The sequence below is a fragment of the Gossypium hirsutum genome, chromosome A13 (genome assembly GCF_007990345.1).
Source record: "Gossypium hirsutum isolate 1008001.06 chromosome A13, Gossypium_hirsutum_v2.1, whole genome shotgun sequence".
NCBI lineage: Eukaryota > Viridiplantae > Streptophyta > Magnoliopsida > Malvales > Malvaceae > Gossypium > Gossypium hirsutum.
In genome coordinates, this window is record NC_053436.1 from 105563494 (window position 1) to 105590533 (window position 27040).

Below are 27040 nucleotides of genomic sequence, written 5' to 3' on the forward strand. Positions count from 1 at the left end.
TATTTCAGCGTTTTAAATATTAATATCATTATAGTCTTATCATATCTGTTCTTTTTGATATAATGTCTAGAAACGTTCATAGTTCCTTTCAACTCTTAAATAGAATTATAATGCTCTTCAGCGCACTCAAACTTACGTCCTCTTATACTAGCAATAATACCCATGCCGATCGGCGAATGACATAACATTTGACTTCACATACATGAGTAGGAAGAATAGACAAGTGAGAAAGAATGGAGCTGTAAAATTTATTGATTCATGGGCATCCTTTTGTATACTAGATTTGTAATGATTATAATATAATATTGTGCTCCTAAACATTAGGAGAATTATTCAAAATTATTATCAGATTTTTAATAATTATTTAAATTAATGCGTATTATATTTTTTGGGTTTGAATTTTAGATAGTGGATTTGAGTATAATATATTTAAGTTTGAATTCTTGAATAAATGTTTTGAATATATTAATTTAATAGGATAATACATTTTAATCGATTTCTCTAATCAACCCAAAAAATTTAATTTAATTGAACTAATTTAATCAAAATGGCTCAGTTTGAATAGTTATATCGGTTTTAATTGACTTCTGTTCACTCATAAAGACATAAACTAGAATTTACAAAAATGTTCTTTTGATGTTTAAAACTTAATAAATTTAAAAAGTAGAAGTGAGTTTCTTCTCTAGGTATTTGGACTAGGTTTGAATTCTAGAGTTGACATTTTTTAGATGACTTTACTTGAATACCACTTTTAACGTAAGAAAAATTAGGCTCAATTTATAAAACGGATGGAAACACCTATAATTATAAAAAATAAAAATAAAAAAACAAAAGAGTTAATAATAAAAAGACTTCAATTCATCGTGACAATATAATTAACAACAAATAATATTTTTATTACTTCAAAATTTATGTACAGAATAATTACTTGTACATTAGATTATAGTTTAGAATAACCATTTGTACGTTAGTATATCATATAGTATTACAGACTATAATAAACATATTTAAATGTCAATTGAAACAATGTTTTTAAATTAATCTAAAATAATGTAAAAATGAAATTTAATTTTAAAACAGATTTAGAAATTAAAATATTTAAAAAACCAATGGAAATAATGTATTTAAAAAATAAATTAAAATACCATAAAATTTATAAAAATAAAATCTTTAAAGTTACAAATTTGTTAACAAAAAATTTAAACCGAAAAATATTATTAAGAATTTTAAAACATAACTAAAATATTTATGTAATTATAATTAACAGTATTAAGTTTTAAAAAAATGGATTATATTGTTAAATGTATTGAAATATGTTATAAAAACCATAAAAAATTGAAAAAAAACAGTCTTAAATTATATTAAAATTTATAAATTAACATAATTTGTAACCATGTTAAATTTCAAATTATATTATGTTGTAAATTGATATAAAATAATTTTGAAAATGCAATAAAAAACAGGAAAAAAATAGATTTTAAAAATAGTTTTGAATAACATATTTTTAAAATACATATCAAAACAATTAAAATTTGGCAGAAGTTTTTACACATTTTAGTATATGAGATGCCAATAAACTATTTCAATTAATAATATTTAATCACACTCATAATATATTTTTAGTAAAGAGAAAAAAAAGTTTCATTTGTTTTAAATAAATCTTATTATTTATTACAGATCGTGTGATCTGTGTAATTTAGTTATCAATTGACACACACGAATACAATCTATTGTAAAATTTATTGAAAGGAAAAGGATTTATTTTCAAAACTTCTAACATATATTGCGGGTGTGAGTGAGAACCAATATTTAAATGAAAAGCCTAGGCTTAATTTACTATATATATAGTTAAATTTGTTTGTTTTTACCTTTTTACTATTTTTGTATAAAACAGAGAAACATTAACGAAAATTTGATCAGTTAATATACTCAATAATTTGTTTTAAAACTAATTTACATGGTTAATTAATTACGGAAAAGCCAATTATATTGTTATTGAGGCTAATTAATATAATTTGTATTTTATAATCAAATTAAAATTTTGCATAAATTAAAAAAATAATAAGCCAACCGGTATATCAACAGAAGAATGTCATCCCTTGTGGCAATACCAACTCGTTCATACAAAAGATTTCTTTTGATACATTTCATATAATATGATATCTACCACTAAACGAATTTCTCTACCTATAAATGTATTTACTATAATATGATACTTGCATTCTAATACTAGGCAGAAATCATTTTGTTATGTTGTGTTGGTGTGGTTCAGCCTAGGAACGATGCCTAAAAGATTGAAGCATGCAATTCCATTCTATTAGATTCTACAAGATTGAAGCGTACAATCCAATACAAGCAAATATATCATACAAATAAAGTAAAAGAAACGACAACATCCATCACCAGTCATTACAGACCCAATTTAACACCTATTTCCAAGCTAAGCTATGCTCTGAAACTTAGAGACCTTCTACAGCCTTGTAGTGATAATCATCAATGGAGGAGTAAACCAAACCTTCCCTTTCAAGAAACTCAATCGCATCCCTACCACAAGAGAAGAGAAAAAAAAAGAAGCAAAAATGAATAAATTAATAGATGAATATTTATATATACATAACTAAAATTAACTCCAAAAGTATATTCATCATATACATACTTGATTTTCTCTAGGGGAGATTTCAACTGTTGTGATAGTTCGTCTACGTGTATTCCCATTTCTCGATCACTGTAAATGGTAATAACCATCCAGTCAAATCAATTCAGAAAATCCTTAGTAGTAAGTTAAAAATTCCAAGTTTGTTCCTTTGATGGAAAGCCCCAAATAGCTATTCAAGCCAACCAAACGTAACATGGATGTTTAAAATAGCACCAACCACCATCTCCAAAACAATTCTTTAAGAGCAAACAAGGCATTCTTCAAGCAATGCATCATTCAAGTTCATGAAAAAGCTTGATTTTGATTAAGTTATACGGGTAATCAGAACATGCTTCTCATCTATTGCAATTCATTCAAGTTGCATACGGGGTTTCCCAATTGAAAATTTTTGAAGCCAGGTTTCTTCCCTAGGGGAAAAACAAGTTTTTGTTCAGCACTTACATGTTTGAAGGTTGCTGCAGATAGTTCAGGACCAATTTATCAAAACTCTTGAGTCCATCAGCATTATATTGCATAGAGAACTGGAAAAAGAAAAGATAATATTTATTGAAAGAAAAAAAAAAAGAGGATTTAATGGAAATGATAAAGTTTGATATTTTGATTTCATACATCATTTGTCGAAGCTGGGTGGTGCCCATTTGATGCACCCCGCACAGGAGTGCTGAATGATAAATCTGGCGCCTGTGAGGCCAAAACACTACCCTGTGATTACAATTAGCATAAGGAAAAGCCATACTCATCTCCAAAAGAATAAATTAAACTGTATAAGCATCTTAATATGCAAACCTCGTCAGCTTTAGACTGTACTTTGGAATTCTGCAGGTGGAAATGTATGCACTCAAGATAGTGGCAAGTAACTTCATCGAAATTTGTCACCAACCTAGAATTGCAAGCAAACCAAAGAATATTACATATCCAAACTAGTCTGTTGGTTTACGATTAATAGGTTAGGCAATCAATTAGATAACAAATATAAAGGAATCCATATGAACAATTTGTCACATGATATGGATCAGATGCCGTTGGAAATCTTAGTAAGATCAGATTCAAGCACGGATCAGATACTATCAAACAATTTGTGGAATGTGATAACAATAAAAGGGAGATCCCAACCTTGCAAATCTATTGGGAAACTAGGAATTTTATTTATGGAACCATACCTCACAGAGAAGGCATTTAATTGCCTCTTGCTTTGAAAAGTTTGCAAGTGTCCATTAACACGAACATAAGTCCCATCTCTATAGCAAAGAGAAATTAAAGAATGACACAAAATATAATAATATAAAAGCATATAATGACATTTCAAAACAAGAAACAATAAATGCTTGATTGAATTAAATGGAGGGAACTTACTCCAAGGCATCCAAGTCTCCTGTGTCGAGTCTTTCAGTTACCCTGATTGAAACAGAAAAATTCGTTTAGAGAAATAGATACAGATTTCAAATCAAAATTGCTTCTTTCACTTCAATATTGATTTTTAATGCGGTGTTGAAACAAAAAAAAACCACTAAGGTTACCAGTAATGCAGGGAAACGAATTAAATAACAATAGGATGACATTCATAATTCGTAGAATTAAAATGGAATCTACCGCTTTACCATCTTATACATTCAATTCGGCCTGTTCCATCATCGAGGTGGAAACGTACATCTGAGGACCTTGAATTTTTGTTAAACACCATGCCAACTACAGTAACCTGAACCAGCAATGCATCCGAAAGTAAGATAAAAGAAAGAAGAATGAATTAATCAAATAATTCGATGAGTTATGAGGATTTCTTCAAATAAGCTAAGAGATTTGTAACTGTAGATGCCCAGATTTAAACACTGCGATTCTTTTCAAGGGAAACAGTGGAAGGATCTAAGAAACGGTACATTGGCAACATCAACACCATCAATTATGAAGCTGGATTTCTCATCACCAGATTGAGATGCTTCACTTATCTGCTTCACCGTCGCTGGTACCAACCCCTGCATATCACGGATCTGCTAACCCCCAAACAGGTAAAAACGTGAAATTAGATCGATCGACTTCAACAAACATTCAAATTTTCAAATTTCCTCTACTAGATTTATTTGATTTCCCCTGGCGCGAAACAATTCTGCCGATATTTTCCAGGCTGCCAAACAGAACATAGGAAGGATAAGGACATAAAGGTTAAAGAGAGATGACTGACCCTAGCAGAAGATGGAGTTGAGCCACCGAGCTGAGAAGACATGAATCCGCCACCGGCCAAGGGGGAGCTGTCTTCAAACTGACTACTAGAAAACATGTTTGAAACCCTAAAAGCAGAGATAACTGATACGAGAGAGGCAGAGACGAAAATGAAACTGAAATTAATTCTATATGCAAACTATATAAAAAGTACTTGCAGTAAAGAGAGAAGTTGGTTTACCGCTTTAAACTTTCCCGCCAATTAGTCTGTAGTTTTCCCGCCTGATTTTTCATTTTAACAAAGAAATTCAAGAAATGGACCGTAACCTTGTGCCCATTCGATAATAGCTCCTCTACTGTATATAACTACTGTTACCCTTCTGTCTTAGCGTAGTGATAGGAGGCTGTTTATTCAGCCCAATTTGCATTCCTCTTATTGAGTCCACTAAGTGTAAAGAACATCCAACTAGCAAAACTAGTCAGCAATTTTACGATTAGAGTTGTCCATCGCCGAGTTCGGTCTTAACAAGATTTCAGACCCGGTTGCTAGATTCGGTTTCAGGCCAATAAATGGACTTAAATTTTATTTTTAAGTTCGACCCGGATAAAAATGTTAAAATCCTAGCTCAATCCAACCCAGCTTGTATTAATTTTTTAAAATTTTATTTTTTTTATAAAAAATAAAAATACAATACACCAAATACACCAAAAATATTAAGATAAATATTTTCTAGCAAAATAAAAATAAATTTAAAAAGTCTTTATACTTAAGTAATACTACTTAACAAACAAATGTCTCTAAAATAGTAGCAAATTTAATAATAAAACAAGTGTTATACAATATCCAAATATTAACAACAAAATAATAACATAATAGTGAAATAGTAACAAAACAGTGGCAAAAAAGTGATAAAACAATAGCAAAACATGGAAAAACAATAACAAAAATAGCAAGGTTTTTTTATTGAAATTTTGAGTTGGGGCCGAGCCAAAACCTTACCTGAGGCTTAGTCTACTTTCTAAACAAGCATTGTTTTTTTGCCCAAACCCATTTTTTTATATTTTTATCAAAATTCTCACTTTTTTGGAGTGAACTTTCAGATCGAATCAAGTGGCTTAACCTATTGATAACTCTGTTTATGATTGACCAAAAATATTTTAACAATGGTTAAATAAATTAAAATTTCCATTATATTTATTAAAGATATAAAATGATTATAATCGCGAAAACAGTACTTTTGTTTGTGAATAAAGCAGAACAGGAGCTGTAAAAGATAAATTAGAAAACAACTAATTTAGGAAAAGTAATGGCTAAACTACACTAACTGCCCCTCAATTTTGTTCAAATTTTCATTTTTATCACTGACGTTTTAAAACTTACAAAATTATTACTAATATTATCGGGTTGTTACATCTTGGTCACCCATTCGTTAACTTTCATTATCCCCTAGCGAAAAGATGAAGTGGCACATAAATTTAAATGATTGATGATTAATATGACTCCTGAATTATAACTAAAATCTCATTTAAATACTTTAGAAATTTTCCTACACACACAATAGGGAAATATCCACACCATCCATGCGTACATTAAGTCTAAAGAGAGTTGCTCAAATAATAAAGATATACCACTTACTCTTCAAAAACTTAATACGGGAATTCGAATGGCATAAATTTGTTGAATGTTGTTTTTTGCCAACGAAATTCTGTTGCCTTGGAAAATGCCTAATTTTCCACCTCCAATTCATTCTTAGCAACTCCATAATTGCCTCTGTCAAGCATGAATTTAGCTAAGTAATACTTCTTTCTTCAGTCGAATGCAATGGTAGATCTTAACATGATCAAGTTTCGAAGAAATTTAATTAAAATTTCAAAAATTATTATAGATCTAATGAGAACTTTTTTTTAAAAAATGTGGTGTTTAAATAATTTTTTTAAATTACGAGGTTCGATAAGTAATTTTTTTATAAGTTTGAAGCTTACTTACATTTTTTAAAAGTTTCGAAATTTTTAATAAGAGCGGCTAAAATTTTTCGATAGTCAAAAATTTCTATATAAAGAAAAAGAAGAATCTTACATTTGGTTCCTATATTTTCATAAAATGTCTAATGTGGTACTTAAACTATTCATATGTGTTTTATTATGGTACTTAAAATTTCATAAGATGTCCAATGTAATACCTCTATTTTGAAAATGTTCAATGTGGTACCCAAATTGTATCATAATAAAATACATATTGATAGTTTAGGTACCGCATTGGACTTATTCAAAGTAGAGGTACCACATTGGATGTTTTATGATAGTACATGTACCATAATAAAAACAATATTGATAGTTTAATTATCACATTAAATAATTTCAAAATACAAGTACCACATAGAACATTTCATGAAAGTAAAGGTACTAAATGTGATATTATCCATAAAGAAAATCCTAGCTCCCATTACTTCTGACTAAAGGTTAACTAGAGTTGTCCATGGGTCGGGTCGAGCCCTAACAAAATTTCAAGCTCAATTGATAGGCTTAGGCCTCACCCAAAAAATGGTCTCAAAATTTTTGTCTAAGCCCGTCCCAGATAAAAATGTTAAAACCCGGACTCGGCACGGTGCACCCATATTAATTTTTTATTCTATTTTTTATATAAAAAATTAAAAATATAATACACCAAGTACACTAAAAATATTAAAATAAATATTTCTCAAATTTAAAAAATCTTTATACTTAAATAACACTAATATAAGTGTAACTTAATAAGTAAATACCTCTAAAATAATAGCAAAATTAACAATAAAACAAGTGTTATACAATATCCAAACATTGACAACAACATAGTAACAACATAATAATGGAATGGTAACAAAACAGTGACAAAAAATGAGAAAATAGTAGCAAAATAGTAAGATTTTTTTTATTGTAAATTCGGGTAGGGTCCAGGCCAAAAACCTTACTCGAGGCCCAACCCATTTTCTAAACGAATCTTAATTTTTATCCAAATCTATTTTTTAAACCTATATTTTTAATCAAACTCTTTTATTTTTGGGGTGAGAGTTGGAGCCAAACAACTTTAATGTTAACATTTATCCCTTTTCCACAAAACTTGGTCTACAAGAATGGTACTTTTGGAGAAGCTAAGCATTGGTTATGGTTTTTTAATCCATAAACCGTAGCAAATTAAGGGTGAGTTTAGATGGGCAGTGCGTTTACCTGCGGTTAGTGTAAAAACAGCGGTGGCGGTGAGATTAGATACTGTAGCGGTACTGTAGCGTGAGACAAAAAGTAAGCTAAACGCACCGCACCGCACCCAATCGTCCATCCAAACCCACCCTAAGTAAGTTATGCCTCTTTCCTTTTGATCTATTATAATAACATATTATTTTTAAACTGTAAAGTTAAAAGAGTATATAATAATTTTTAATTCTAAGAAAAGAATGATGATATTATTTTATTGGTAATTAATTTTTATTTTATTTTAGGATTACCTTTATGATGAAATAGAATTTTCTTATATTAATTATCCAACATGCATTATTATTTTATGCACTAACAAGAGAATTAAAAAAAAAACCTGGATAAGTAAGGTTATAACACCAAAATCCTTATTATTGCAATAATTTAGAAGAGTTTAAGACAAATTTTTTAAATTCAAAAAGATGAAAATACAATTTTTTATATTATATTACTTATAATTTCATAAATTTTGAAGGATTTAAATAATAATTTTACTCTTTTTTAGAAAACCAAAGTCACTGTGGTCAACCTCTTATCTAGGTCTTGTCATGGGTAGGATTATCTATTTAGACTCGAAAGTCCATCTGAAATTTGAAAGAATTTAAACAAAAATATTAGGCTCAAAAAATAGGTTCGGCCAAATAGATGAGACTTGTTTATAATATGGGCCGAGTTTAAGTTTGAACATTCAAGGCCCGATCTAATCTAACCTGTTTTTAAATTTATAATACTTTATATTATGTTATTTTTATATATTATGTAATTTATAACACATTAAAAATATATATAATACTACTATAATGTAAATATTAAAATAATGTTAAGATAACTATATAAAAAATTTTAAAAAATAAAAAATATAGATAGACTTAAAACTAGTTTAGATTAGTCTTTTACAAATATAGACGAATTTGAATAAAATTTTAGGCCCATATTTCGAACTAAACAAAACTTGAATAAGTATAAAATATGTTAATATTATATTTAAACCTAGACCCAACAACACCTTTACTGTTGTGTACCCGTCGCTTTCAACACAAATTTAAAAGACTGATGAATAAATAAAAAGATGGTATGGATGGAGTAGATTGAATTAAAAATATTAAAAAATAAAATGATTCTTGATAAAAATGAAATTTACGACTGGAATATTGATAGGACGACAGGCTCCACTAAACATAAAAGTGACAATGATAAGGCTTACCTTTTTGTACGTTTAATCTTAGAAGCGAGATTGTGTGGAGTCTATTAAGCCAGCCATTGCTAGATTCCATGCCTCTCTTACAGTTACCCCCACTCACTCTCATGTTTCCATCGTTTTATTAGAATTTAGGACCCCATCTTTTCTCTTTTGCAACAAAAGAATCCTATCTATGAGACAACCCCCCCCCAAAAAAAAGGGATTTGTATTTCACAGAAAAATGACCTCCTTTTTACAAGGCAATGTAAGCCAACATGTGATGCTCTCACCTGTCATCTCTAACACCATGTTCGTGTGTTGCAGCCCATTATTTGGCCGTCTCGCTAACAGCTTAGCTTAACGTTTTGAACAAGCTTTTGAGAATATATTATACAATGACAAGTAGGAATAGGAATATAGTAGGAGATAGCACCGACCATATTTGTTTGGAGGATAAAATTTTGGATAATCTACGAAAACAGTCACTTTTGTTTGCCTCGAGTTACATTTGAATTACTTATGTTTGAAATATTATGTTTTAGTCACTTATGTTACCGTTTTGTTACGAAATGATCATTCTGCCGTTAAGATCTGTTATCTCTCAAACAACAGTCTGACGCGAACGTTAAAAAATCAATTAATTTACTTGGCTGGACATCCATGTTGGCATTTAAAATTCATTTTAACTATCATGTCGGTCTGCCATTTAGAATGTAACAAATCTTAACGACAGAGTGACCATTTCATAACAAAATAATAACGTAAGTGACTAAAATGTAACATGAGATAAACAAAAGTGGTTATTTTAATAATTTATCTTAAAATTTTAGGTAATTTATCAGATGAGGTTGGGCTAGTAGCCATTATTAGCTAGGTGAGGTTAGATTTATATATATTAGGGTAAACTACAACAGTAGTCACCCAACTATGAATTTTTTCTTTTTTGGTCACTCAATTATCTTGAATTTTTGGATCTTTTCATTTTTACGTTAGTTAACTGGTAACTGAAAAAAACAAATTGAATAGTTGAGTTGACCAATTTTAAAATTTTTCATAGTTAAATGACAAAAAAAAATTGAGTGACCTTTACTGTAGTTTACCCTATTATTATTAATATCGTATATAATTACTTAAGTGTATATTAATCTAAAATGCGAGTTTCAAATTTTATTGAAGCTTACTCATATTTGTAAGCCACTAACATGAACTTATTTACATTCATTATATTATTTTGTATTTAATATTTAACAATATTAATATTTTTTCCTTTTATAATTTTTGAAAACATAAGCAGCTTAGCACATTTTCTGTTCTTTATTTAAAGTGAATGTTTTTTAAATATAAAAAAATATAATGTTTTTATCCAAAACATTTTTCAAGGGTCCATACTTAAAAATTAGTGTTGCGTCCTTATTCAAAGGAACGTTCATTGTTATCATTTTAGCATTTTAGTTCCTTTTGTTAGTGGCGTTGGGAAGGGCAAGTGATAGGAATCACCAAATATGCTGTAACCACTTGGGAAAGTGGGGGCGTCTACTCCTTATGTCAATCACCCCCAGGTACTCACAGTCTAGCTGCTACCTATTTCCACTCTTCTTCATTAACAACCCACGAACATTATGCTGTTGTTGAAAACTTTGAGACCTATGCAGTCAATACTACTGCTAACTTCACTGTACTGAAAAGGATGCGTCATAATATCATATTTAGTGCTAAATATTCATATTTTTTATCAGTTTGATCTTTATTTATTTTTCGCGTTAAATTTAGTAATTAATCTTTTAAGAAGAGTTAAATTTTTTAATGGAAATGATAATAAAAATAGTAATTTTTAATGATATTGATATGATAATTCACGAGGTAGTTTATGTGTACTAGATTTGTCTATGGATCGAGTCACCTGGCCCGACCCGAAAAGTGGGAAGATTTGGACAAAAATGTAAGTCCAAAAAATGGGCTCGGGCAAAAAATAAAGCCCATTTAAAAAATGAGATGGGCCTCGATGAAATTTTTTAGCTTGGGCCTGGCTCGGCCCGACCCAAATTAGCGAAAAGACAAAAAAATCTACTATTTTCTTGTTGTTTTCTCATTGTTTTGCTACAATTTTACTATTATGTTACTACTATTTTACTGTTATTGTTTGGATATTATATAACTCTTATTTTTTTTTGTTAATTTTGTTACTACTTTAGAGGTATTTGCTTGTTAAGTTACACAAATCTTAGTGTTATTTAAGTATAAATATATTTTTTAATTTATTTCTAATTTGTTGGGAAACATTTATTTTAATATTTTTAGTATTTTTGATATATTATATTTTTAAATTTTTTATATAAAAAATAATTCGACTGGGCTAGGTTCGAGTTTTAGTATTTTTATCCAAGCTAGGCTTGGGCAAAATTTTAACCCCATTTTTTAGACTGGGTTAAGCCTGAGCCTAGCAAACAGGTCTAAAATTTTGGAAAAACCCGATTTCGCTCATGGACAGGTCTAATGTGTAGTTTATGCTAACATGATATTATTTATCTTATATGCCACTATATCTACAAACAATTTAGACAACATACAAATGTTCAAAAAATTAGCATAAAATACTCGTGAATTATCATGTGAGCTGTCATATTTAAAAATTTAATGATTTAGTTAATATTTTATTTTTTTAAAGATTAAAGTCAAATTTAATTAAAAAATAAGAAATAATTTGATAATATATATGTATTTACACACAAATGAGCAACTCTTCCTGATTTGAGATTAAAGTGGTAGAATGCCTGGAAAAAAAGAAAAAAGCAAAGTCTTTTTGTCCAGATAATCTATTTGATGGGGTATCACTGTGGAAAAGTCCCTAAAAAAGGATTGGTGATAATACATTTGGAGGCTGTATGCTGTCACATTTTCAGATAATTATTCCTCTCCCATATGTACATATTCCCTCCCTCCGCCTTCCATTCTTCCCTTTTGCATTACGAAATTTGACTGAATTAACAGAAAAAAAAATGATATTAAAAAAAATATATACATTTTTTAAAAAATAAAAATAAAATAAATGAACTGAGGTTCCAGGCGTAGTTGGGGTGTTGATAGGGGCCTGACTCCACCTAAAACAAAAAAAATTTTATTTACACATTTTAAAATTTTAAAAAATTTAAATTAATAAGATAAAATTATATTTAATTCCTTAAAAATAATAAAAATATAATTTAATTTCTGACATTCCTAAATAATTTTTCTGATTTGGCCCCTGTTGAAGCCGGTGAAACCGTACGAAGACTTCATATAGGAATTGACTTCTTTTCTATCACTAATTCCTTTTGGTTCAATGGCTGTAATGGGAGGAAAGGTCTATTGAAAGAATCCTTAAAAGCAAGGTGGTGGAGCCATGGGAACAAAAATTGTGGACCAATTTAGGTGTTGTAAGGACAAAAAGTGTAAGAAGTGAGTGGGGAATATGTGCTAAAACGGAACAGTTATTGGATTGAACACCACGTTGCTAGATGTACATGGGCTTGCCTGCCATTCTCAAATTCCTTCTCATCATTAACCCAAGTACACGCATGTCAATCCCCTAATATTACAAAATTCATTTCATATCCTTTCTGGGGACTAATAAAAATTCAATTTGTTATCTTCCATCGTATATTGTACCTACCCTTGAAAAACAATAAAAAAGGTTACACCTAACCTAAAAAGTTTAAAGCATAATATCAAATTTGATCCTTAATGTTTATTTTTTTCATCAATGTGATCCTCATTTGTTTTTTTAAGTTAAATTTGGTTGTCTATCTTTTTAAAAAAAATTGAATTTAGCCATAGATTTTTAAAAAATAGTTAAATTGTTATTTTTTTAACAGAGATATTGATTAAAATATTAATTTTTTAAACAACTAGCTTAAATGACAATTCACATATACTTCATGCTTCTTCTTCTTTTTTTGTATTTTTAAAATTATTTGTTGTCATGACATATAAGATAAATAGTGCTAAAATTGCATTAAAGAATAAGGGCCACATTGATGAAAAATTATAATTATTGAAAATTAAATTTAATATTATAGCAAAAAAATTTAAAAATTATAGTGATGAATAAATAAAATATTACACTGTGGTGTCGATAATGTAAAAATATTATTATTTTTTAATAACATTGAGGAACAATGTATTCTCAAAATTTTATTTAAAAAACACTTGTTTTGAATAGGTAAATTTCATAACCCCTATGAATATAGACCATTTTCGAGAAACTATGATATTAGTTGGACTAGCTTCAACCTTCATTTTTTTTTTTGAACAATTTCATGTTTTGATTATATCTGTTCTTTTTTATACAATGCTTAGAATTACCTATAGCCCCTTCTCAATCGAGGATAATGCGCTTCAACACATTCAAATCCACGTCCTCCTACATTCACAACAATACCCATATCAATCGAGTTAAGATTCAATCAGCAACTCCAATCTTCATGCTTTGATAGGCTCTTATTATCATGCTAACAATTTACTTTTATCAAAATTTATTTAAAAAATGAATGAATCCGAATTAGTGTTCAAATTTATTTGTTTAATTTTACATAACAGCAAAAATCAAGGATTAGACATAATTTTAGAATTACTGCATTAAATTCAGGAAAATTGTATTTACTTATTTTCATTAATCTCCCCTTTTTATTTTAAATTCTTAGTGTTTAATTTTCATTAATCTCTTTCTACCATTTGGAATCTGGAAATAGGTGATTGAAACTTCAAACCTGCATTATACAAGAACAAAACAAAATAAAAAAAAGTCGATTGAGTCTTAACTCGATTAGTATAAACGAGTTTAAATTTATTGAAGTATATTTTTCTTCTATTTACGAGTTTGAGTCAAAAAATTTATAATATAACCTCATTTTGTCGAATTAGTGAAGGAAAATATTAAAATAAACTAAGATTTGTTTTCGTTAAAACAAAAAATAGTTGAGGAATCAATTAGACAATAATGATGGGAAGAGATAAAAGGTTGAACTTGGAGATGGAGGCAGCAACCATAGATTCACAAATTGGAGAAGAAGGTAAATATGGCATGACCTTTTTCAAAGTTTGATTGATAGAGATATTTGATTATGAAACACTTTCCCATTCCCATGCGTATACAGTACCATTATTATCCTCTCATTTCTACCTTCCACGGAGTTTGTAATTCACTGTTTAACAACTTAACTTGCGGGTAGAAAAGTAAAATTACTTTTTCAAAAGTTATAGTTTCAATTTAATGAATAAATTGTAAATTTTTTAAAAAAAAAAAATTTACTAGCATAGGTCAAATATTTGAAAAATTACAGGAATTGACCAATTTTGGTAAAACACTTCCACCTGAAAATATTTTCACGGAAAACTCAGAAAAACGCTTCCAATTGGATACGTTTTTAGCATATTGACAAAAAAACTCCTTCAACTGTAAATACACATTGTTTAAGAAAACAAGAGAAATGAGATTTTGGGTCTATATATATACATATATCAATTCCCATATTGTTTAAGAAAACAAAAGAAATGAGACTTTGAGTATATATAAAGGTCTATTTTGTAAGTTTTATTTCTACATTAACAGGTAGCACTAAAAAAATAAATACATTGATACTGCCACTTTTAGTGTTGATGTAGCAAAAAGCGCTTTCAGTTGGAAGCCATTTTTTTTGTCAATATGTTGAAAATGTGTCCAACTAGAAACGTTTTTTTAAGTTTTCCCTGAAAACATTTCTAACTGCAAGTGTTTTCCCAAAATTGACCCGTTCCCGTAAATTTTAAAAATTTTAGCCTATTTTCGTAATTTTTTAAAATAATGGGTTTTTTTTGGTTATTTAGTCCAATTTAATATATCCAAAAGATTACAATAAAATCATTATAAAATAAACTCATACATGCATCAAGCTTTTATTTTTTTATTGGTTCAAATCAATAACATAACATTTTGGCCATGCTAATAAAGACATTTGAAGTAGTATTAGTCCAACGGGAGGTTTTTTTCTTCATATGGTTGACATTTGAAGTTTGCCACACAATGTTGTTCTCCTAGAGAAGAAGTTTGATATCTTCTAGTGTCAGTTGTAGCTTTCATCCAAAGTTGAAACGTCCTGTAATAATATTCCTTCATTTATTGCTTGCATTGAGTAACATGCAATGATTGATATCAAAAGGTCTTCTAAGTATAAGAGCAATTTTAAGGATTAGAATATGCACAAAGGCCTTGGCTATTGGTTCTGAAGTTGTGGACAATTGTCATTTGAAAATTGTTAGGATCTTAGGCTATGACAATTGAATGATGTAGAGAGAGGACAACCATTGAGGGGTGTTAGAGATGGTCGCTGGAGAGCAATATAATGTTTTTTGGTTAGGAGCAGGTAAAGTAATGTTTGAGAATCAACAAAGGATTGATTGTATTAGCTCAGAGATAATTTTGGAAGCTGCCATAGGGGCATGGGTTGTAGTTTTTAGAGATAAGGTTATTTATTACTTTCTAAATGATCCATATGGTACAAACCATGACGGTGTATATACTTTTTAAGGATTCCACTGAGATATCATTTTCTTGAAGCCAATGAAGAATCCATCTAAAGACGGGATGTCGTCTAACTAGTCAATTCGGAGGGCTAGGGGGATCTAAAATAAACTGCTCTTGGAAATGTTTAATTGAGGAAAAGATGATTCATTATTTCTCTATCAGTTTTGTAGAGGGGGCAAATGAGATCATTAGTCGAAAGTCTCCTTGCAGAAGGTCTTTGGTTGGGAGGTTGTTTTTACAAATTTTCCACAAAAAGATGATGATTAAAGGGTATCTTTAATTACTATAGGTTTTTCCATATGGATTTTTGTGGTCTTTCAGGAGCAACATGATGATAACTCTTGTAGATATGTGAAGCGCTTTTAACCAAAAATGGCCTTTAAAGTTGCCCTTCTAAATGATTTTATATTGTCCGCCTTGTATAGAAGTAGTTTTGGTGATTAGATTAACAATTCTATCATGGTCAATGAACCTTAAGGCCTTGGATTGATCAATGGTGAATTTGCAGGGGGTAATGAAGTTGTTGCCCCAAAGTTTAATAGTTGATGTGCAACTGTGTCAATTTGAGTTTTGAGTGGGTTAGCTAATATCCAACTATTTTGATTACTTCATAGTTGGATAGTTTTACCCTTATTACAGATGTCCTTACCAGTAGTTTGTTACAGTATTTCACCGTGAGAACTTTAGTCAAAAGGTAATGATTGTCGATGAGTATACACTAGACAACTTTTGAGAGAAGGGATTCATTAAAAAGGTTCATTTTACATATGCCCATAAGAAGTGAGAGCATATATAATGTCCCAATTGCAAGTATGAAGTTTCCCATCTCCCGAGTCATGACCCCATCGATTGACCTAATTTTTTTATATCTCAAAAAATGACAAAGGGAACTTTAAAGACAATAATGGGATAAAGAGGGATAAATGAGAGTGGATTTAATTAGAATAAGTCTTTCACCTAATGTGAGGCAATTAGATTTCCAATAGAGCAAGTTTCGAGTTAAACTAATCAAGTAAGTTGCCAAAGATGGCAAGATGAGCAATGGCAGTGCCTCTTTAAGTCGATTGACAACAATTTTTGAAATGATATTGTAAGGCACATTGCAAAGACTAATTGGGTAGTAACTAGAGGGGTGAAACTGGGAAATGCCTTTTGGGATGAGAACAATAAGAGTTTTATTGAGCTCTCTTAGTAGATGACCCGAATTGAGGAATGAAAGGGTAGAGACCGTGGCGTCTTCACAAATTATATCCCAATATTTTTTATAAGAAAACCCTAGCTTGACATCAACACTAGGGGATTTGAGTGCTCCAATTTGGAAAACGACTATCTTGACTTCAGAAACGTTAAAGGGTTTAAAAAGATATTAAGTCATTCTAAGAGAGATAGGGCATGCTCAAGTTATTGAGATAAGAGAAGGTTGAGATTCTGTTAAATGGGGGTTGAGTTTTAAAGCGGTCAACAAAGAAGTTTATAAAGACATGTTTGATGGCTAAGGGATTATCCACCCGACATTTTGAAAGAGGGTCAAATATTCCTTCAATTATGTTGACAACTTTTCATATTTTTGTGGTGAGGTGGAAAACTTAGCGTTTCTATCCCGCAAACAATGCCATTGAAGTCTAGGTTTTTGAAGTCAATAAAGGTGCTCCTACTCTTTAAGTTGCTTTAGATTTTTTCTAATGGATTTTTCTTTATCAAAAGAGATGTTGATTGAGAGCTCTAATTGAATTCTCATGAGCTCATTTTCAATATTCTTATTTTTTATGGCAAAATTACCAAATTCTTGTTTGTTCCATTTCTGCAAAGACAAGCTCAGCGCTTTCATTTTATAAAGCTGCTTGTAAAAAGGAGATCCCTCTATACTGATTTTCTAAGTCTCATTGATAACTTCTCTGCATTGTGGATGGAGAGTCCACATAACTTCAAAATGATAAGGCCTTCATTGAAAAGAAGTCAACTTGTTTGTGGATAAAATCATCTGGCCATGATTAGATAAGGCAACAAGTAGATTGAGAACTGAGATGTTGGAACGCAAGTTTAGGCAATTGTTATTTGCGAAACCCTGTTAAGCATTTCCCAAATTGCTTTAACATTTTGTCTATTATAGTCCACGTAAAGTAAGAGTCTTTAAAAGGAATTTCAGAAAGATAACAATCCTCAAGGCATTAAATTAAGTCAGAAGCACATTTTAATTCATTAGAAAGTTTGAAAACTTTGCCTCAGTATCAAATAACTTGATTAAAATCTCCTAACATAATCCAACTTTCATTATTGTTTATAGTTTTAGAAAAGTTAATTAACTCATTCCAAACTTTTGATTTTTCATAGAGGCTTGGCTTACCATAAATGCAAGAAATCTAAGTACCTAGCCTATTTCCCTCATATAGCAAGAAATAATATTTTCATTAATAAAGGTGATATTACATTTGATATTCTTCTTCCATAGCAAAATAGTCCCCCCACTAAGGCTATTTCGATCCATACCAACAAAAATAATCAAATTCCATTTAGAGAGTAAATTTCTATAACTGTCTCTATTGACCTTAGTTTACATGAAAAAACAACAGTCCATCTTAAATTCGGAAAAAAGCTAGAAACAATTTAAGATGTTAGGGGATACTCGAGTTCCTTAACATTCTAACACAAGAAAATCATGACAATGAGGGGGGTTGATCAAAGAGAACTTGTCTCAACCCATGTGGACTAAAAAGGGGGACAAACACAATAGAAACTACAAAAAAAGTCAACCAACACACTTTCAGTAAAAATAAGATAACATGGGAGTTGAGGGAGTGGGTTACAAGATCGTAGGTACAATATTGCTTTCAAACAAAGAAATCTAAGTCTTAAAAGATTGAGCATCAACTATCAGGTTTGAGTTAGGAGGGGAACATATTGTGCGAGAAGGGATGGTCGCATAGCATCAAATGAGCATTGTCCAATAGATCTTTTCCTATGGTAGACTTTCAAAATGGGGTTTTTAAAGGACATAGCTTCTAATCTTGCTTTAGCTTTAACAATGCTGTTAAAAGAGGGGTATCTTCGTTTGGGGCTTCTTGAATTCTCCTTCTTTTAGATCTAAATTGGCCCCACGAGGCATCTGAAGAGCAATCTTTGTCAGAGTTGTCATGGTTGAAAATATAATCACCTCCACTAGGAAAGTTGAACCATGATGACTGAAGTTTTCTAGGCTTGGGACATTATCTGGTTCCAACTCGATAACCGGAGTAACATTTTCATTGTTAAGCCTGACAATCTCAGAAGGGTTAGAGGCAATAATTAAATTAACATTGATATTTTTAGGGGTACTTTCAATATTTTTATCATCAATATCTATAACAAAATTAAAAAGGGATAGAAGTAGAAATTCCAAAAATTCTTGCATTGGTGGAGTTGAACATAGAAGAACAATAAACTGAGTAAGCTTTTTTCAAGCCACGTAAAGCTCCAGCTCGACTTGATTCAGCTTGATTGGAGGAATTACTTAAAAAAAGATAGTAATTGGTAAAAGTAACCTTAGAATTTGGCAGACTAATGAAACCCTAAACTGACTTTATTTGCAAGAATCATCTAAAAGCTTCTAAGTTAAGATAAGTAAGCTTAGGAGGAAGTGAGAGGATAACTCAACAATAATCCATTCAATTTATTCAAATTGTCTATTGGCCTATTAGTTTTAAAGTTGTTTATTGGCATTGATAAAAGGGGTAAGGAATTATGCTATGATAGAGCTATCCACTTCGACATTAGGTGTAAATGGGCCAAAGTTTGGGATAGGAATAGAGAAGGGATTTGTGAAAGGATTGTTTTTGTACATGATAATTGCCAATGCATGATTATCAGAGGGAAGGGAGGAAGAGGGGACAAAGGGAAGGTCCACAACAACAACAATCATTACTAAATCTATTTCAGAGAGTTAAACCATGATTATTATCATCATCGTCATCCACTGAGGGGTTAGATTCCTTCTCACCAGCATTATTATCAGGGATATGGTTAGCCATACTCGAAACACCATTTTCAGAGCTGGGATTCGTTTTCTCATCATTTTGGTTCGTATTCTCATTATCTTGGTATGCATTTCCACTATTTGATGGGGTGGCTCTTGAGCTAGATCCAAAGCGAAATCTGCTTCTTCTAGAGAATGGGTAGAAGGTACTAGTGCAAAACCTAGCATGGGGGGGTCTAGGTTCACATAAATGGATCGATTGGTGCCTCTAGCTCTAATTGCTCTGATGTAATCTCTAAAACGGATTTGATTTGCATCTCTATAGATTTTATATCCCAGGTTCTCATGAATCTTATCCATTTGATCATTCATCATATACTCAACATCGTAGAGGTTACTAGATCAGTTATAACGCATATGACCTATCATACCATAATTAATGTACATTTTGCATATGTACTTATACCTAAAATTGACCCATTAGCTAACTCTGTCATTTTATTACATGCTAAATCCAATAATCAGATGTCTCAATGGGTTGATTTCCACTCCGACTTTAAGAAATTAAATGTTTTAAGAGTCTCATCATGGTCATCAACTTGCACTACCCTTTCAGCTATTTTTCCTAACTTGATTGCCACAAAAGATTGAAGATATTCTAGAGGTAGACATTGACTTTGAATCCAAACTAGCAAGGAGACAAAAAGGTCTCCAGAATAGATGACATTTGGGGCAAACCTAGCTAACATAAAAGCTATCAATGGCATATGTCCTTTCTCGAAAGACTTGAAGAAGCTTTAACTTGGAGTCGAACTTAAGAATTAATAAATCTACACTTCTATAGCTCACATGCACTATAACGGCCCAAATTCCAGTGGTGTCAGAGCAGTAATTCAAGATCACTAAATTCGACAAATGAGTAGAAAATATTATTAAGTTAATGAAAATAAGTTTGATGTGAAGTTAGGAAAATGATTGAAATAGTGAATAGTATTTTATAATAAATACTAAATAATTTGGAAGTGAAAACGAGGTATCGAGATCTCGAAATATTAAATTGAGACATAAATATTTTTATAAATATTTCTGGACTGTTAGTAAGTTAGTATTAAAGTTTCGTCAAGAAATTTTAAGGTTTCGGTAGTCAATTGGGTAGAAAGGACTAAATTGAATTAACTGTGAAATTGTAAAATGTGATTAAATAGCTCTAATAATAATTAAAGGAGGACTAAATAGGCAATTAAACACCTATTATTGGGATGGACGGCATGTGTGTGCAAGAATATTGAAATTAAGTGTGAACAAGGGGTAAAATTAGAAAAGAAGTAAAAATTAAAATCTAGAGATTTCTTTAATTTTCTTTATCCTCTTCAGCTAAAAACAGCCATTGAAGAAACCTTAGAGCTGGTTTTTCATATTTTTACTGCAAGTAAGTTCAAATCTTGATTATTTCTTGAAATTTTTGTGTTTTTGGGACTTTTACAACTAGGTCCTATCATCTAATTCATTAGTTTTTGATTTCATGGTTGATTTTGAAAGTTTCCATGAATAGGTACTGGAAGTTTATGATGATTTAGCATGGAATTAAAGCTTTAATTTGTTTATATGCTGATTTTATTGAAAGAATTATATAGAAAGTGAATATTTGGGGATCTAATTGTAAAAGAGCTTGAAATTAGGGATTTATGTGGAAATTATAAATTTCAATGGTTGTGAAGTAATTTAAAATGTCTAAGGAAAGTGTTAATTAAAAATAAAAGGTTTTATTGATGAGTTAATTGGTCAGGGACCAAATTGTGAAAATTGTAAAATTTGGGGTAAAATTATAATTTTAGGAATTAAAGGGTATAAATTGTGAGATAAAATAAAATTGAAATGAACGCTAATCAATGAATGATTTTGCAATTATAGATCAAGAAATTGAAGTGAATCGTGAAAAGGAGAAAACAATTGAATAATTTTCTCGAACTTCTACAACTATTGCAAATTAGCCCAGGTAAGTTCATGTGGCTAAATTTTAGCGATCTTTGTTATTCTTATGAATTTTATAATGAGTTATACTATATGATTATGATAAAACCATGAATAATGTCAGCATATGAAATTGAAGAAATGATCAAATTGAATGAAACATCGGATTAAGTACTTCTGTCCAGTGACAAACGATGAATTGACGGAAAAAGACCATGGTTAGACCATGGCAACAAGTGATAAGTGATTTCCGTATAAGACCATAGCTGGGCTATGGCATCGGAAAACAAGTGATAAGTGATTTCCGTATAAGACCATAGCTGGGCTATGGCTTCGGATTAAAGTGATACAAGTGATCCATATAAGACCATAGCTGGGCTATGGCATCGGAGAAAAGTGATAAGTGCTCCAATGTAAGACCATATCTGGGATATGGCATCGGTATGATATATGACTCGTGTAAGACCATGGCTGGGTCATGGCTTCGGAAAGTGAAGCGTGATCATGTGCAAGTCCATAGTTTTACTATGGCAAAGTGAAAAAGAAGTACTCAATTTCGTATAGTTTCTTTATTTGAAAAGAGATGGTAAGTGATACATGGGCCCAAAAGAATGAATTTTAAGTGTGAATAATATTAAGTGAAATTGACTTGGCTTGTGAATGATAGGAGAAATTAGTGAATTGGAATATATGAATGCTTTACCATATTTGGTAGGTTTACGTTCTAAGCCTATGAACTTACTAAGCTTTCACAAGCTTACTTGAATGTGATTATCATGTCTTGTAGATTAACGTGGAGTCGGAGGATCAGATCATCACCAAGAATCACACTATCCAGATGTTCTCCGGTAGTTTTTAGGTTATTACCTTTGATTTATATGGCATGTATAAGTATTTGGTTGGATAAAGTTATAGATGGTTAAAGTATGTAAAAGGGATGGCATATGTGTATGAAACTTAGTTTAATGGTTAAGTAGTAGTGTGTTAATATAAAATGCATATTATGGGCATAAATTAGTTGATTGGTTGGTTGTAATTTGTATAAAATTGAGTTTAAGTGCAGGTAATGGATGAAAGGGTGAGAAAAGTGGCCTAAAACGGCCTATTTTCGTCCACATGGATAAACACACGGGAGTGTATCTAGGTTGTGTATGACACACGGTAAGCCCACGGGCGTGTGGAATGATCGTGTGTCCCCTGCATCTTTAAATGTGAAGTTAGGATAGTACACGGGCAAAAGACACGGCCGTGTGTCTTGGTTGTGTGAAGGACACAGATTTCAAGCATGGTCATGTGTCAAAATTGTGTGAAAATGACTTAAAAATGGTGAAAAATCAGTTTACCACACGGCCTAGCCACATGGGCGTGTGCCCAGGCCGTATGCCCCTTTGATGCTTAAGAAATTGCAAGTCAGAATTGCCTACGGGCTGGCCACACGGCCATGGGAGCCACATGGGCTGGCCACACGGGTATGTACCCTTAACTTCAAGAAATTTTTTTAAAGTTTTCCAAAGTTACCAGTTTAGTTCCATATCACTTCTAAAGCATGTATTGGGCCCCGTAGGCCCAGTACATAATGTATAAGTTCAGTAATGTCTCGTAACCTTATTCTGGTGACGAATACGGGTTAGGAGTGTTACATGCACCCTACCCCGAGTGTTCCAAAGTCTGTTGATAGAGCGCTCGAGACTATGAGAATCGAAACATCAGTAATCATGTATGCATCTAATTAGGCAATGACTCCGTTGCACGCAACTAACTTCAAGTTGTTGTTGACTGAAATGGATGATAGGTCTTTTTCTAAGTGTTTCATTTGCATGGGGGTAAAATTCTACTTGAATGGTATGTTGCATTTTGGAATCATCCTCTGATAAGGTTTTGGAAGATCCACTATTAAACCAAGTGCAATCTCTAAATAGTGGTGTTTTCGTGACATGTTTGAGGGGAGGATGACTAATGAAGGCAATATTTGAAGACGATGAGCAATGAGAGGGAGATGGGGGAGAAATTAGACCAAATAAGCCAATTTTTTGGCGTTTTATGTGCCTACAAATCATGGTAACTTAAGAAGCCGAAACAGTGAGAATAAATATTCTAAAAGAAAAGAAAGGAAAAATGAAACGACATGGAGGGAGGGGGTCTGACGAGGGAAAGTAGCGTTATAATAAGTTTAATGAAGGAAAGGATAGTCAAAGGACGAAAGGGAAGTATAATAATGAGGGGAGCGATGGAAGAAGAAATTGGAAAAAAAATCAAGGATTGGGTTAAGAGGATTAAATACAGAAGGAAAAGTGGTGACAATGAGATGGTTACAAGAAATGAGCAAATGCAAGGGAAAAGAAAATGCAATGAAAAGAATTAGAGAAGAGAAATTGGGAATCGAGGAAGACCGAAAAATGAGGAGTTATCGAGAAGGTTAAACGACGGCAAATGCCTAAAAAGGAACCCTAAGGAAGAGGCTGTTCTAAAAGGATTTTCTAGAAAGAAAACTTAATATATTTAATACTTATATTAAATTTAAAATCAAATTAAGCTAAACTCATAATTCGAACTCAAAACCTTTGTCTTAAACTCAACAAGTTTTGAAATATTATTTTAAATCTCAAATTTGGTTTAAAGTAGCTAAGACTTAGATTTTTTTTATTCAGATAAAAAGATATTACAATTATGTAACAACTCGTTTTTCAGTGGTGTCGAAAACAATGGTTTCAGGAGCACAACTCTAACATGTCAGTCCATAAACATTAACTATTTAAATGTTTACAGGGTTGTTAATATTGTATTAAATTTTGGTTAAGAAATTTTATCATTTAGATAGTTAATTAAGTAAAAGATTAAATCGTAAAAGTCGATAAAGTTGATTGCTATTAGTTAAGATTATTAAATAGCTATAGAAAGGTTAATTAAGGGACTTGAATGGTAATTAACTCATCATCACCTATAGTAGACGGTAATAGGCTTAAAAAATTAGTGAAAGTTAATTGTATATTAAAGGGTAAATTTGTAAATAGGTAAAAATGTATAATATAATAAAACAAGTTAAAATTTTTATCATCTTCTTCATCCTATCTCCAACCGAAAACCATAGAAGAAACTAAAGAAAGCTTTAGTCAAGCTTTGGTCCTTCGATTTGATCAAGAACGAGTGGAAAATCGAGGAAAAGAGAAAATTGTAGAATAGTCCCTATACTTTTAACGTTGCTACAGTTTAATCTAGTAAGTTCGTTCGGTTTAATTTTAATAATTTTTAAAGCGTATTATATGAACTTAGTTGTTGGATGATGGACAATACATTGATGTATATAATTGAGAATTAAACAATGGATTGATATAACATTAGCTTCTGATGAAATATCTTGAGCCAGATGAACGTAGGATAGAGTATGATTGGCATGTCAATAGGTTATTATTCAAGCGGTATGAGATTGGTATAAGATGTGATGATGATTTTCATATATCTCATGTTCACTGAATATACCAACGTCCTACATTTTTTGCAAACTATCGTGTTATATTACAATGTTTTCTAGTATGTCATCGGGGGCGGATGTTAGCCTATGGGCTAGGCACTTATTGTCAAGGCGTGTTATCGGTTGGATTAGGTCATATGAGCATTTGGTGTGTTCTTGGATGGTTAACCATGTACTCATATCTATATATCGTTCATCACCAATGTTTTAGTGATAATAAAATGATATTGAAATGTCAAAAGTTTGATTTACATCATTGTTGAGCATGTCTCACCTGTTGTGATTGTGATTGATAGGAAGCTTTGATTTTTTTTTGTCTTGTACTTTGAATTGATATGTTTAATACGGTAAGTTTTATTGTTTTAACTTTCGAACTTACTAAGCTATAGAAAGCTTACTCGTATTATTTGTCTTGTTCCTTTTAGATATTGTTTTTTGGAAATCGAGAGATTGGATTAACTTTGAGAATTCAAACTATTCAGGGGCCTTTTGGTAGATTTTGATTACAACTTGGCTTATATGGCATGTAATAGGAGGAATGAATACTTTTGTATTAGCCTATAATATTTATGTAGTGGTACCAATGTGTGATAAATTTTGCTATGTTATATGTCCATGTAGTGTAAGCATATATATAACTAAACTAGGTCACATGGGTATGTGGTTGAATGAGCACTAAATGACATATAGATTATGAGCTATTGTAGTGGTACCAATGTGTAATAGATTTTGCTATGTTATATGTCCATGTAGTGTAAGCATATATATAACTAAACTAGGTCACATGGGTATGTGGTTGAATGAGCACTAAATGGCATATAGATTATGAGCTATTGTATGCCAGAGAGGAGTAAATGTGATTGCATCATGGAAGTTGGCTATGTTGGTGAAAAGTATAAGTGTTTGTTTGTGGTATCATTGATGACCTATTGGTCAGGACTTAGGTTGATAGATTTAGTATGTTTTGATTGTTCTTGAATGTAGTTGAGGTCTCGTGATCCTGTGTTGAAAGTTAGTTTCGGTACCTAAGCATTTGGATAAGAATTGAGTATGTTTTGGGTCAATTTTAGGCACATACGGCCTGTCACACAGTTGTGTGTTGCACACGGGCAAACCCACACGAGCGTGTACCCTTAGCGTGTTAGGTGTAAGTTGGTCTACACGAGCACAGAGAGTTACACGGCCGTGTGACCTTATATTACACGGGCACAGTTAGTTACACAGCCTGCGTACACGGGCATATGGAGTAGCCACATGGCCATGTCTGGAGTCACATGGTCTAGGCTCTATCACACGGCTTGGGCACATGGTCGTATGACCCCTGTTTTGAAAATTTTTAGTTTTTCCCTAAACTTTCTACTTTGCTTCGAATTGGCCCCTGTTTATTTCTAAACTATTTTTAAGGCCTCATAGGATCAATTTAAGACCCATAAGTGTATGTTTGACTTCAATTTGAATTATTTATGAGTGTTGTTAATTAATTGATAAGTTTAATGTTACTTGTTGGTAAATATTCTAAATGTACAATAATACTTTGTAACCCTAATCCGACAATGAAAACGGGCGAAGGGTGTTACAAATTATTTTATTAAATTGCAAATTTTAAACTAATAAATAAAATTTTGGTTTTATATACATGTTAAAAGGAACAATTTTACAAATGCAACAATCACAATATCAATTAAACAAATCTATACTATAAATACTTGAAAGATTGATTAATTGATTGAAATTATGTCACAAATTAATGCAACAATGACTTATTTAAGAAAATGTAAAAACTCTAATATAATATCTTATATAATTAAGGCTATTATTATAATTTATTTTAAAAGAGACATACATTTAAAAAAAATGCAAATAGTTTCTTTATGTAAAAAAATTACCCACTTTGG

General features: G+C 31.1%; 1 protein-coding gene across 3 annotated transcripts; it reads right to left on the minus strand.

Moving 5' to 3' along the window:
* Positions 1 to 2294: 2294 nt before the first annotated feature.
* LOC107893482 (replication protein A 32 kDa subunit A) lies at positions 2295 to 9405 on the minus strand. 3 transcript variants are annotated; one of them, XM_016818491.2, is made up of 12 exons: positions 9243 to 9405; positions 6447 to 6581; positions 4833 to 4954; positions 4531 to 4641; positions 4255 to 4352; positions 4010 to 4051; positions 3817 to 3894; positions 3443 to 3536; positions 3266 to 3337; positions 3098 to 3177; positions 2657 to 2725; positions 2295 to 2544 (listed from the first exon to the last, which is right to left on the minus strand). In XM_016818491.2, the coding sequence occupies exons 1-12, from the start codon at positions 9343 to 9345 to the stop codon at positions 2460 to 2462; spliced, it is 1089 nt and encodes a 362-aa protein (XP_016673980.2). In that variant the 5' UTR covers positions 9346 to 9405; the 3' UTR covers positions 2295 to 2459. The 3 variants fall into 3 exon arrangements, with proteins under 3 accessions (XP_016673980.2, XP_016673979.1, XP_040941512.1); XM_016818490.2 differs by lacking the exons at positions 6447 to 6581; positions 9243 to 9405 and adding an exon at positions 5052 to 5443 and having other exon boundaries at positions 3266 to 3358; XM_041085578.1 differs by lacking the exons at positions 4531 to 4641; positions 6447 to 6581; positions 9243 to 9405 and having other exon boundaries at positions 3266 to 3358; positions 4833 to 4995.
* Positions 9406 to 27040: the final 17635 nt, after the last annotated feature.